The sequence below is a fragment of the Balaenoptera borealis genome (genome assembly GCF_965194805.1).
Source record: "Balaenoptera borealis genome assembly, chromosome: 8".
Lineage (NCBI taxonomy): Eukaryota > Metazoa > Chordata > Mammalia > Artiodactyla > Balaenopteridae > Balaenoptera > Balaenoptera borealis.
In genome coordinates, this window is record NC_138865.1 from 31,767,785 (window position 1) to 31,781,604 (window position 13,820).

The following is a 13,820-nucleotide window of genomic DNA, read 5'->3' on the forward strand; positions in this document are numbered from 1 at the left end:
TACTATGAAACACTACTTAACAGTAAAAAGGATTAACTACTGATACATGCAAGTACTTGGATGGATCTCAAAAAACATGCTGGGTGAAAAAAGCCAACATTTGAGGTTGGTGTTTGAAGGTCACATATTATATGAATACATTTATATAGCATTCTCAAGATGACAAAGAAGGAGACAGATAAGTGGTTGCCAAGTTTTAGGGATGGTGCATGGGGGCCAGGGTGGGAGGAAGCTAAGTGTGACTATATATCGGGGTAACAGGAGGGAGATCTTTGTGGTGATGGAACAGTTATGTATCTTGATCTTGGTGGTGGCAACACATGTGATAATGTGGCACACATATACCTTGTAGCAATGTCAATTTCCCAGCTTTGATAGTATCCTATTGTTACATAAAATGTAACCAATTAGGAAAACCGGATGAAGATTACTTGGGGCTTTACTGTCCTATTTTTGCAACTTCCTGTCAGTTTATAATTATTTCAGAAGAAATCATTAAAAAAAGTAATGTGTTCAAATAAGAAAAAGTCTATATAGAAGTGTTTTTATGAGGGTGCTAAACTCTTCAAGACAACTTCAACTTTCAGGCAGTCATTTTATCATTTGTAACATAAGAGAAGCAAAAATTGTATTAGGGACTATATCTTGGGGAAAATTTCATGTAATTTTTGACACACTGTATTAGAAACATTCGTTTCTGCTGAATAATATTTGCTAACTTTTGAGATAGGTTAACCACAGGTAGATAAGTCTAGTAGCCAATGAATAACATTAACAGAAAGGCAGTCTCTTAAGATACGTGATATCATGCTCTATGGAATTTTTCATTAATTTAGACAATTTTGTAGAGCTCCGATGTCAAGGTAAGTGACAAGTCCAAAGCTGCTGAAACCTAATGAGAATTACAAGAGGTTACATGGTAAATTGTGGCAAACTGATTCCAGCGGTCCCCAACTTTTTTGGCACCAGGGACCAGTTTCGTGGAAGACAGTTTTTTCCACGGAAGCAGGGGGGATGGTTTAGGCAGTAATGTGAGCTACAGTGGCGGGCGTGATTCAGGTGGTAATGCAAGCAGTGTGGAGCAACGGATGAAGCTTCTCTCTCTCTCTCTCACCCACTGTTCACCTCCTGCTGTGCCCCCTGGTTCCTAACAGGCCTCGCACAGTGGGTTGGGGACCCCTGGATTAAGCGATGAAAATAAAGAGTTACAGAGCTGGTATAGAATTTAAAGACTGCACAGTGACATATTGTTTGAGAGACTCTGAAGTGATTTCGTGGTGTTTCCAAGTTTGCTGGGGACTGGGGACCAGGCCCAACCCAGACTATTTGGCCCCTGTACCGTGATCTTCCCTGAGAGCCAGGCTCTGTTGCTTTCCTGCACACTCCCCGCTCTTTCCTCACAAGTTGTCTTCGTAGCACTGTGCAGCTTTAGCCAGATTTCAGGGCACAGAGAGCCTGCCTTGAACTGAGAGCATCTCTCCCACACATGCGCTTGAGGGCAGCCTGGGCTCTGCTCAGCTCTGAAGAGTCAGTCTTCAATGAACCCTATTACAGTTAAGGAGCTTCTCTGTAGCTTAAAATACTTGAGAAAGAGGAAAGAAAACTATTTTAGAAAGTATCTAATTGGAGCTATCCCAATCATATTTTTCATCAATGACTTTTGGGATTCCAGGCTTTTATAAGCGCAATGATTCTGACACATTTTTAGGGAGAAAAGAGAGTGTTCTTTCCTACTTTAGTTATACTCTTTCAGTCACTGTAGTTTCATATTATTGAATGTACAAGACCAAAAACATCCACATATTCATATTCGCATTTGGAAAGATGTGCTTTAAAAATGTTTCTTAAATGCATTCTCACTATCAAAGTCACAAGAATACCTTCTGCAATAGGGAGGAAAAGGTGACTGTTATTTCTCTGTAAAATCAAATATGATACAGACCAAGTGGTAGGCATTCAATGAACGTGGTCCCCGAGACCATGTGTGGTGGTGATAAAGCCCTGGGATGGGAGTGCTGGCCAGGTCCTTGGTCTCTGGGTGAGTTCTCTTCATCTGCTCCATTAGAGGACTGGTCCAGAGTCCTTTCAGCTTACGCATTCAATGATTCTGTCCCACTAGTTCTTAGGCAAAATAAAACAGAACAAAACAAAACAAAATCAATAAAAACCACTTAAAAAGTAAATGAGAAAACTCTGCCTGACCTAATGTGAAGGAGTCACTTACTGTTCCCTATTTTGAATGGTATCCTCGTAATACCTATAAGTGGTTATCTATCTGGGTATTAAAATGTTTTCATAAGGACCTGCTGTACAGCACAGGGAAAACACTCAATATTTTGTAATAACCTATATGGGAAAAAATCTGCAAAAGAACATATATATGTATATGTGCATATATATATATGTATGTATAACTGAATCACTTTGCTGTACACCTAAAACTAACACAACATTGTAAATCAACTATACTTCAATAAAATAAATAAATAAATTTTAAAAATTGTGTTTTCATGAGTAGATGCTCCATGAGCGAGCTGCTGGCAGGGGAAAATGCAGTGTGCTGCATCCGTGTGCTTTTTCTGTGCCAAGTATTATTTGAGGAAGGAAAAAAACCTGCAACAATTCTGCTTTTGCAACATGACTTGAATCACCAGAATGTCTAGAATTCCTGTGTTCTCAAGGTGCTTTCAGTTAGCATGGAATTAAGGAGATGAGGGGAATGGAAGTCTAAAATTCAATCCTTAACTGTGAAATGCTTCTTAATGGAGGTACATAAAGCTTAATATATTGGAAAGTGTGTGGGCTCGGTCATTTAGTACAAAATATTTAGGGCTTACTATGTGACAGGCACCGTGTGACTTGCGGTGGATGTGTAAGGCTTGGATGGTGTTCCCAGGAAGCTCAATATTTAGTGTGGCATCTTCACTCTAGTTCTGCCAATAATTAACCATGTGAGCACTTTGGAGGCTGTTTCATCGGCACTAAAAAGGAAAATGAGAGCACAGGGCCTGAGTCTCTCAGGGGTCCCTGTTTGCTTCTATGAACCTGCTGAGAGTAAGGAATGTATTCATGTGTCAGTTGGAGGATAAACTGTTACGTTCTCTTCTTCTTTTGATGTATGCACATATGTATGTATGTGTTTATTATTTATTTATTTAACTGAAGCTTAGGATTCTTTTTTTAATTTGGTTCTTCAATTATACTCTAAATAGAATTTGTTTACAATAGGCTGTTCCTTGACAGCTTTCTTCTGGGAAGACATGAAAATACAACGATTAGGTGTATCAACTCATTCAGAATGACAATGAATGAAGGGAGCAGATTCCCCTTCTCGGTGCCCCTGGCAGCCAGTGTGAGGGCCTGAACCTTGGGCTCAGCCATTGGGATCCTGCAACCCAAGACTGAGAGTCGTGAAACAAGTGGGGAAAAGATTAAGAAGCACTCGGATTTTATTGTTGTGATTGCAGTTGTGGAGTTCTTGGGGGAGGGGGGCACCACAGCAGGCAGGAGCAATGGCCTGTCCAGCTATATGGATGGGTCCAGGGCAGCTGAGCTAGAGCTCTTCAGTGGCAGAAGCAGTACCCTGGGTCACATCTTTCTTTTTTCTTTTTTTTTTTTTTTGATTGGTATCATTTATTTTTGTTAATTAATTTTTATTGGAGTATAATTGATTTACAACGTTGTGTTACTTTCTGCTGTACAGCAAACTGAATCAGTCATACATATACATGTATTCACTCTTTTTTAGATTCTATTCCCATATAGGTCATTACAGAGTATTGAGTAGAGTTCCCTGTGCTATACTGTAAGTTCTTATTGGTTATCTATTTTATATATTGCAGTGTGTATATATACATCTTGACGATTTCTATGACACGTTGTTTTATAGGACCTGACTATTCTTCTGAACTAGTGAACACTTCCACTTTCACTTGTGAACCATTTAATGACCTGCTTACAAACCCTTTTCTTCCTGTCACTAAGTGACGACTCTGATTACTTAGAGATGGTCTGACCCATAGGAGGGATGCGTCCACCAGCTGGCACAACAGTGGCTCCACTGAATTAAAGCTGATGCTGCCCCTGGCATCCTGGGCTCTGCTGATCACTAGGGAAGCTGGGAAAAAAGTGTTATGAGATGGGTGGGAGAAATCCTTTCTGATGATCAAAGGGATCTTGTGTCCTGCCTCCCTACATCTATAGCTTATGAAAATTCAAGAGGCAACAACACCACATTGGCTGGGCTGTGAAGGTCTCAGTTCCCTCAGAAATGAAGGTCTGGATCATGTCACCAAGTGAAGACACCAATGAGCCTGGTGCTGGCTGAGAACAAGGTGACCATGGAGCAGAGAGTGGCTGAGGGACGTCACAGTATCACGAATGATGCAGAAGCACATGCCTACACATGTTTCCTTCCATGCTCCATAACTCATTTTCCTCCCCCATCCCTTTCCCTTGTCAGACCATTTTATATAGACCACTGTAGTGATGGTTACATTCACCATTACTCTGTGGGTTTCTGATGATGTAGATGTGCCTGTGACCATCTTAGAGGAGGATTAGACAACATCCAGAGACCCTAGGATTGGGGCTGGATGCAGAGACTTGAGGTTTTCTGCCTTTGGTGAGTGGGTGGTACCCTTCCTTATCTGAAAGATAATTGTGTTCAGCAAGACTTACAATTTCTGGAATTTGAAGTGTGTATGTTACTGACCAGGGTTCTTGGCCTCCTTAATCAATAGAAATTGATCAGAGACCAGACAAGAAATTCAGGCAAAGCTTTATTGGGACCCCTGCTGCAGCAGGGGGAGCGAGAACAAGCAACAGGTTCCCTTGCTCGCTTCCTGGGGGTGGGGGTGGGGGCAGCTGGTTCCTTATATGGGGGGGAGGTAGTGGTGTGTCCCGGGGTTGGGCCGGAGGGGTGGCTTAGGTGGTCTGCCCACCCCTTTGGTGGTGCTGAGTGCAGGGGGCATGCGCAGAACCCAGCCTTTGCTCCCGACCCCCGTTTTTGCTTCTAGCTCTTCAGAAGTGGCAGTTGGGCTTTTTTGGTCTTTCTGTATCTTTTGTCCAGAATTTGCCCCAACTGTGCATGCACGCAGTTATTTTTAGTCCCTTATAGTTTCTTTGCATTTTGTTGCTCTAAGAGACATTTGTCCAGGTGCAAGCACTGCAGCACTGCAGCAAAGGCTCCCAGGTCCCAGCCTGTTTCATGTACATGAATAGATGTAAATCTGGGAAACTGTGCTTGTTATTTTTCGACTGTCCAGCACCCACCCGCCCCTGACTCTGCGGAATTAACCCAGATGTGATTTCCTATTGAGAGGCAGCGTGTTTCCTGCTACTGTGGAAACCACTTCACCTGCAGATGAGAGTGGGGCTGTGACCTGCACTCTGTGTTAAGCAGGTTGTTGTTCTTTTCTTCCACCCTTTTTCTTCTCCTTCTTCTTCTTCTTATTATTATTTTGGGATAAGAACACAACGTAAGATCTATCCCCTTAGCAAATTTTTAAGAGCACGTACAGTGTTACTAACCAGAGGCACTATTCTGTACAGAAGATCTCTAGGACTTATTCATCTTGCATAACTGGAACTTTGTTCCCTTTAACTAACACCTTCTCTTTTCCCCCTCCCCTCAGCCCCTGCCAACCACCATTCTACTCTGTGCTTCTGTGATTTGACGATTTTAGATTCCTCACGTAAGTGGTATCATGTAGTATTTGTCCTTCTGTGTCTGACTTATTTCACTTAGCATAATTTTTCCACATTCATTCATGTTGTCACAAATGGCAGGATTTCCTTCTTTTTTAACACTGAATAATAGTCCATTATATATATCTCACATATCTTTTATCCATTCGTCTGTTGATGGACATTTAGGTTGCTTCCACATCTTGGCTATTGTGAATAATATTGTTGCAGTGAATGTAGGAGTGCAGAAATCTTAATGAGATCCTGATTTCAATTCCATTAACTATATACCCAGAAGTAGGGGAGGTTCCTCAAAAAAAACTAAAAATAAGAGGATTGTTAGCTCTTGGTTGGTCCTGAACAGGCAAAAATAAAGGGGGCGGCAGGGTCCAACCAAAAGGCAAATATGGTCCTGCCCCCTCACCCACTCCCACCCTTGATCCAGGGGTATTTGGTTTCTACTTATTTCCCAAGCCCAGTCCTTCAGCCTCTTATTGATTCTGTGAGCCCATAAGATGCTTTAATAAATTCTCCGTTTCTTAAGAAAAATTGTCCAATAATGTTGCTCCCAACAAAGAATTATGCTACTCCTTACTGTCAAAAGGAATTTTAGCATTTATAATTCAGAGTTTACTGAATTGCAGTATAGTGCAGGCCTTGTAGTTTCATTACGAAGGAAATCCTGGTTTACTCCATTAAAAATTTGTGACCTAAAATAGAAGTTGAGTCAGATTTTTATTGACTCAAGCAACAAAGAAGAGCTCTGTTCTTGTGGAGTTTTGATAAATGCCTTAAGAAACTTAAGGATATCAAAGTGATTTAGAGAATTTCAATAACCTTCCCAAAACATGTTCATACATGCTATCCTTATTCTAAATTGAGAAATGTGTAATGCAGTTGTATTATTTTGTGTGTTGATATTAATAATACATAGAGGTCTTTCTTTACTTTCTGATCATGAAACTCCACCCCTAGGGAATTCTGGCCTTTCCATGAAAACAAAATTCTCCATAAAAAGCTGTGGGGTGGGACCCTGGGATCCCACTCCAGCAGATGCCTTTATTTGATTTGATTACTTGTGTTGTTCTTCATCCCATTAGTTCCTTGCAATAAAAATTTCAAATGTTGCTTGTGAGACTGAAATGCCAATTAGTTGAATCAGATGAGAATCTGGGTCAATGATGATGAGTCCTTATACCCTTCCCACCTCCTAGGGTGTGAAATAGGCAGTTATGCCACATGGTATTTCCATATAAACTCTATCAAAACATAAGCTTATAAGTAATGACAAAAACTGAGACAATGACTTACCTCTATAAAATATATTTTGAGATAGAAAGATATATGTGTAAGTCCAGCTGTAAATTCAGGCTCAATTCTGAAAGATGATTATTATTCAGACCCTGAAAGAGTTTTTTGTTTTAATTTATTTTCTTGAAGTATAGTTGACTTTACAGTGTTGTGTTAATTTCTGCTATACAGCACAGTAATCCAGTTTTATATATATATATATATATATATGTATATGTATATATATATACGCATATATATATATATATATATGCATTCTTTCTCATATTCTTTTCCATTACAGTTTATCACAGGATACTGAATATAGTTCCCTGTGCTATATGGTAGCACTTTGTTGTTTATCCATCCTATATATACTAGTTTGCATCTGCTAATCCCAAACTCCCAGTACTTCCCCCCACCCCCCCACATGGCAACCACAAGTCTGTTCTCTACAGACCTTGAAAGTGTTTTGAATATTTTGGATTAGATAAACAGGAAAACAAACATTCCATATTCTATCAAGAAGGATGAGAAAAAGGAATCAGGTAGATGTGTTCCAAATTTTGAAATTTTAACTTCAACTAAATATGAATGCATATCCTGTGCTTCCCCTCAAACAGATTTACATTTAATTGAGAGTAGGAGGAAAAATTCTGTTCTGAAAGAGACAGAGACTCTTTATGGGAATCGAGACGATTACTTCTGAGGGTGGGAACAGTAATAATAATAGTTGAATCTATAAAGATCCTGCTATGGCCAGGCATTGTACCAAGTCTTTCACATGCGTTAATTCATTTAATCCTCACAGCACCTCTGTGAATCTGACATATTATTATCCCCATTTTACAGATGAGGAAGCTGAAGCACAGACAGGTAAATGACTTGCCCAAGTTCCACAGCTTCTGTGAAAAGCTAATTTTCAAAGTAAACATTTTAGTGCTATTTGACTTTTTAAACTATGTGCCTCTATTAATTTTGTGGCTAAAATTTAAAAATTCCAATTGAATAGAGATTTTTTGCTTCCATTATATTTTTTTCTGGAAAAAATATTATTAAGTTTGCCCCCAAATACCACTGAATTATAAAGTTGCTTTTTACCGTTATACATCCAAAACTTAATGCAAAATTGAGATCTAAAGGTAATAGGCAATATTTTATATTGGTGTTTGTAATATCAGGGCACAAACTTTTAGAAGTGACTTTGTTAGCCAGCCCTCCTGTAACTAAATCTATTTGGAAATCTCAGCCTATTATCTTAAGGTGTCTTTAAAATGAATTATCAGAGTGGCTGGGTACATCTGTACTGAAAACACTATTTGTCTAATTGCTTCTACTTAAGTAAACATTACATATTACTAGAGATTTCAAATTGATTTTAAATTAAATAAGATCTAGTAAAACAAAGAGCAACATAAACTGTTTTAACTTGCCCCTTGCTTTTTTTTTTTTTTGCCAAATTTCTTATTCCTTTTTTAATTGAGATATAATTGACATATAACATTAGTTTCAGGTGTACAATATAATGATTTGATATTTGTATGTATTGCGAAATGATCATCACAATAAGTCTAGTAAATATCCATCATTTCTTTCTTGTGATGAGAACTTTTAAGATCGACTCTCTTAGCAACTTTCAAGTATACAGTAGAGTATTATTAACTGTAGTCACCATGCTGCGCACAACATCCCCCGGACTTATTTGCTTCATAAATCAGAGCTTGTACTTCTCGACCCCCTTCACCCATTTTGCCCACTCCCACACCCTGCCTCTGCCACACCAATCTCTTCTCTGTATCTATGAGTTCGGTTGTTTGGGGGCTTTTTTTGGTTTTCTTTTATAAAATGTCAAAAATGTCCAAAATTTGACCAAAATTTTGGTCAAAATTTCGGTCCATTTTATAAAAGACAAAGAAAGGCTGTGGAAATGTTCCAGATTAAAGAAGCCTAAGCAGATGTGACAATTAAATGCAAAACCTGATTCTAGCCTGGATCCCATACTGGAAGGGAAAAAACAAATGCTATAACGTCCTTGATGTTAATAGATACAACAAAATCCCTGTAGTCTCAGTTCTAAGTTGCCTCAAAACCCAGAAGAAAATGACCAGTGATCTTAGGTTCTGTCCTGCTGATTGGTTTCTGTATCAATTAATTCATAGATTCAATTAAGTCTTCATGCAGTGCAATGCATGAATATATATACAAGGCAACGGACTAGATGGAGAGAGGGCAACAGAAAGTCCTCTTTTTCTCCAAAAGGTGCTCGAAGTCTCGAGTTTCACCAACACGACCTGCCAACGCATTTAGTCACTCTTCCTTAACGGTATTCACTGCCATGTAAACATTGAGAACTTTGGTGGCTTTCACGAATTACTCGTGATTTTTCCAAAAAGCTGTCTGAGACTATTTCTCTAGTCCCGAGGAAAGTCACTCACTTTACAACCCCGCCCAGTGTCCAGATTTACGGGCATTTTCCGAAGCCAGCTCACTGCAGGGGGATCCTTTCCCCAAACTGGCAAACTTCATCCCACAACCTGCGTCAGGGCGTGACAAGTGACAGCCAGTGCCAGGCTGGTGGCTCACGGAGCGGAGGGGAGGCACCGCCTGCGGCAGCACGTCTTCGCCCCGGACCATCCTGGCGCCGCCCGTCCCCACCGGGCGGGGGCCCCCAGGCCGCCTCCCTCCCCCGGCCAGCGTCCCCCCACTCGGGCCTGTTTCCTCAGTCCCGCTCAAAGAAAGAGCTACCGGCCACGAAAGGCAGTGTCAGCACAGGTCCCCAACCCGCCCGTCCACCCGGAGCGGGGCTGGGCGCCGGGACTACTCACCGTCCAGGAGGAGGGCCGGCGTCCAGGCTGCCAGGCGGGACAGCGCTCCCGCTCTGCGGTCACCCACTCGCCTCAGGAACAGCTGCGCCTCGTCCCCTCGGCCTCCTGCAGCCGCAGGGCACAGCCACGCGCCCGTTCCGAGGCTAAGGGCCTCTGGGGGAACTGAGGGGGGCTGAGGGGACAGCTGAGGGCACAGGAGGACAGGAGATAGGACAGGTGAGGGAACAGGAGATGGGACAGCTAAGGGGACAGGTGAGGGGACAGGAGACTAGGGCGGCCGCCTGAGCGCGCGCGGTCCCACAACGCCCGACCCTCCCAGGAGGGGCCGGGCCCCCCACTGCCCTGGTGGCGCGCCGGGCCCCGCCCACGGGCCCGCCCCTCCACGCCCCGCCCCATCGCGGGCCGGCCCGGGGGCGAGGCGGAGCGCGCGGGGAGCCACCTCCCGAGGCGGGGCCGGCGGAGAAGCGCGACCTTTGACCCGCGGCGGGGCTCCGTGGGAGGCGGCGGGCGGAAGTGCGGGCAGCGGGTGGCCATGGAGGTAACGCGTGATCCCGGGGGCCGAGGGACCACCGCCCCTCCCCGCCTGCCCTCCCCGCCCGCCGGGGTCCGCACAGCCGCATGTGACCGGCTGGCTTTCGTTGTGTTTTGCAGGAGCCTGTTCACGACGGGGTGGCCTCGCCGGCCGCTCCTGGGACCGGGAAATCCAAGGTAAAGAGACGCCGGAGCGGCGGGTCCTGCCGGGAGGGGAGGGGGCTCCCTGGGGGACAGCTTTCCTCCGGGCTCTCGGCCTGAGCTGTCGCGGTCGCGCGTTTAGTCCCTCCTCTCGGAGCTCCCTGGTGTGAAGCCTGAGTTCGTCTCCTTGCCGCCCCGCTCAGCGCTGCTGAGAGATTCCGCAGTTTCCCAACGTTAGACTAAGCCGTCTGGTTTGTGAGGTCCGAGCGGTGGGCTGGCGTCCCGGGCTCGGCTCTGCTGGCGCCTCCGCTGATGTGAGCACAGGTCACCGCTGGGGCCCTGAACGGGCGCCCAGGAGTTGGGGACTTGCCGCCGAGGTTTATTGTTTCAAGCTGACTTTGAGCGCCCCTTGCTTTTGTTGTTTTGTTTTGTTTTTTCTTCTTTTCAAAGAGTTTCTTACTGATTTCTTCAAAGGAAATCAGGAAACTCTACATGTTTAGATAAAGTTCTATCTATATCATAAGACCCAGGACTTCAGATGAAAAAGGTTTTATAGATAATCCTCCTCCTCTTGAAATATTTATAATAATCCAGGACATACCTTCTGGTCAATCATATCATCTAGATAAATACTATTTTTAGTTTTTATTACTTATTCAGTACCTATGGAGTATTACATAATGCAGTGTAGTCCAATTTATATATGAAATACAAATTTAAATAACAGAATTTGGTGTATAGTGCACCTTTATTTCTTTTAAACATAGACATATTTTAAGAGGTGAACTTTATCAACTTTACATGGACATATCTTTTTGGAAGTGGAGTATTAAGTTTGAATAGAATAAAGGTTTACAAATGGATATTGGCTAATATATGCATTTATATATATATACATATGTTATGAAAATAATTTTGTTTTATTCTCTAAAACATCACATACATGTTTTCACCCTGGGAATCGTTCCTATGTAAGTCAGTGCCTTAAAATATATATGCTAATAAACAATATTCAATCTGCTACAAAAATAATTTAGTTAAATTTTTAAATGAACTTACCTTCTAGTTACATCATTTCAATATTTATAGATTATAGGAATGAAGTACAGGAAACTGAATTTTACCTTATAGGGAACTTGCATTCAGGAGCACCATCAATTTGAGCCTGCAATGATTGTGCAAATATGTCTAAGAAAAGAAGCATGCACTTAGATGCAGAAATTCTTCCATCTTACAGCTTACAGTGTTTAAGAAGTTGATCTATATGCATATATAATAAGAAAGCTTTTAAAAATATGCCTTTGAAATTCAGTTGTTTATACAAATATTTTTAGAACAGTAAGTTTGAAGAATATGACAAGAATTTAGAGCACCAAAGTGTTTTGTTTTGTTTTTTAATTGCCAGGTGGTTAAACATCTTTGTCATAAAGCTACAGTAAGGGCACTCATGTGAAATGTACATGTGTGAGGTGTAAGAAGGGATCTCCTCTCTTGGTTACACTATTGCCAATAGCTATTTCAGTCTAGTGAATTCAAACATAATTGGTGGATGCTCCAAGCTTAGAGTCCAAAATCATCCACATGTTTTTGATTGAAATCTCCCAAGATCTTAGATAATACTAAAACAAGGGTGGGAAGATGTTATATGGAGAACAAATGGAGCACAAGTACAATGAAATGTGATTTTTCACTTGATGAAACAGAGGTGAATTAGAAACTATAGAAGAGAGTGTACAAAATACCCCAAATAACAGCGATCTAAAGTCCCTATTAAAAGCTAGCTTTTCATAGGATATTTTAAAAGAATCAGAAGAAATCATTTTTTTTGGTTTTAGTTCTTCAGCCTTTTTTTTTTGTTGTTGTTCCTCTGTATGTGTTGTGTCTTTTATTTTCTGGATATTTTAAAGATTTTCTCCTTATCTTTACTCATCAGTAATCTGAGTATGATGTGCCCAGGCTTGGTTTTCTTTGTATTGATATTTATCATGTTTGGGGTTTTCTTTTTTTTTTTTTTAATTAATTAATTAATTTATTTATTTTTGGCTGTGTTGGTTCTTCGTTTCTGTGCGAGAGCTTACTCTAGTTGCGGCGAGCCAGGGACCCTCTTCCTCGCGGTGCGTGGGCCTCTCATTATCCTGGCCTATCTTGTTGCGGAGCACAGGCTCCAGACGCGCAGGCTCAGTAATTGTGGCTCACGGGCCTGGCTGCTCCGCGGCATGTGGGATCTTCCCAGACCAGGGCTCGAACCCGTGTCCCCTGCATTAGCAGGCAGAGTGTCAACCACTGTGCCACCAGGGAAGCCCCCGAGTTCTTCAGCTTTTTTATAAGATAGCCTCAATTTAAAATAATTACACTCATTAGTTTCACTCAGTAAGAGAATGCAATTCTATGCAATCGGTTTGTCAGACATATATCACAAAATAAAACAACCGAATAAAAGAATTGAGCATCCCTTCTCCAAACCGTCTTCCTCTCTGTTGCTCTCATGTTCCCTCTTTCTAACACCTAATTTCTATCCGTGGCAAGCCCTCCACCTCGGGTGACGCTTACTGTGTGAGTCCCCATAAACCAGACGTCCATCTGTTCTTTCTTTCTTTCGATTACTTCCGATGATAAAGCCACTCCTCTGTTACTGAGGTGGTGGCAACAATGGATATTTGTAGTGCGCTCCATCTTTTGTATGCCCTTCATTGAAGGCTGCTGAGTTGGTAGCTTCACGAAGGAGGATGCACTCTTCGGCATTTGTACGTGTGTGTTTGGGGAAGAGGGTTTTGTCATCGTTTTCATTCAAAAAGAAATGCTGACAGCTTCACTCCAAATGAATAGTGTATACTTTTCCATGTCATCAATATTGACATTTGGAAATCGTATTCGTTAGTCCGTGATCTGGAAGGAAACTCTTTTAATGGCTCTTGGCCCTTGCATCTGTGATTCTCTTGTCACTGAAATCTGTAAAAAATTGATATTAACTCTGAAATTTTATACTTTTAAACATTATTGACTTCCTGGGAAGAAGTCATATGTTAGAACCTTACAGCATACACTTCAGCTATAGAAAAACTATTAAGTGCTGTTTATTTAATTTAATAACACAGATCTAGGCCATTTAATTTTTTAGCCAGATTTATTAAGATATAATTCACATATGATTATAACTCATCCATTTAGAGTGTAAAATTCAGTCGTTTTTAGTATATTCACAGATATGTGCAATGATCACGACGGTTAATTTTAAAACATTTTTGTCACCTCAAGAAGAAATCCCATACCTATCACCCTACTATCCCCACAAGCCTCCTAGCCCTAAGCAATCACTTACTGCATTTTTGTTAAATCTCTAAAACC

The 13,820-nt window shown here is 41.7% G+C and overlaps 1 protein-coding gene and 1 long non-coding RNA gene across 8 annotated transcripts in view; one reads left to right on the forward strand and one right to left on the reverse strand.

The window, feature by feature from the left end:
- The window catches only part of LOC309633751 (contactin-associated protein-like 3), a 155,539-nt gene that overhangs the window by 28,819 nt on the left and 112,900 nt on the right, over positions 1-13,820 (forward strand). For 6 of the 7 annotated variants that reach the window (XM_082403011.1, XM_082403014.1, XM_082403012.1 and 3 more), the window contains 2 exons: positions 5,637-5,696; positions 10,455-10,511. In XM_082403011.1, the coding sequence (XP_082259137.1) occupies positions 5,637-5,696; positions 10,455-10,511 (117 nt within the window). Of the gene's footprint in view, positions 1-5,636; positions 5,697-10,347; positions 10,512-13,820 lie in introns of those variants that run through there. The other variant, XM_082403013.1, reaches the window with a different exon arrangement.
- Positions 945-10,237, reverse strand: LOC309633754. The gene is made up of 3 exons (XR_014247709.1): positions 9,804-10,237; positions 7,000-7,091; positions 945-2,121 (listed from the first exon to the last, which is right to left on the reverse strand). It is a non-coding gene; the product is annotated as an uncharacterized lncRNA (long non-coding RNA).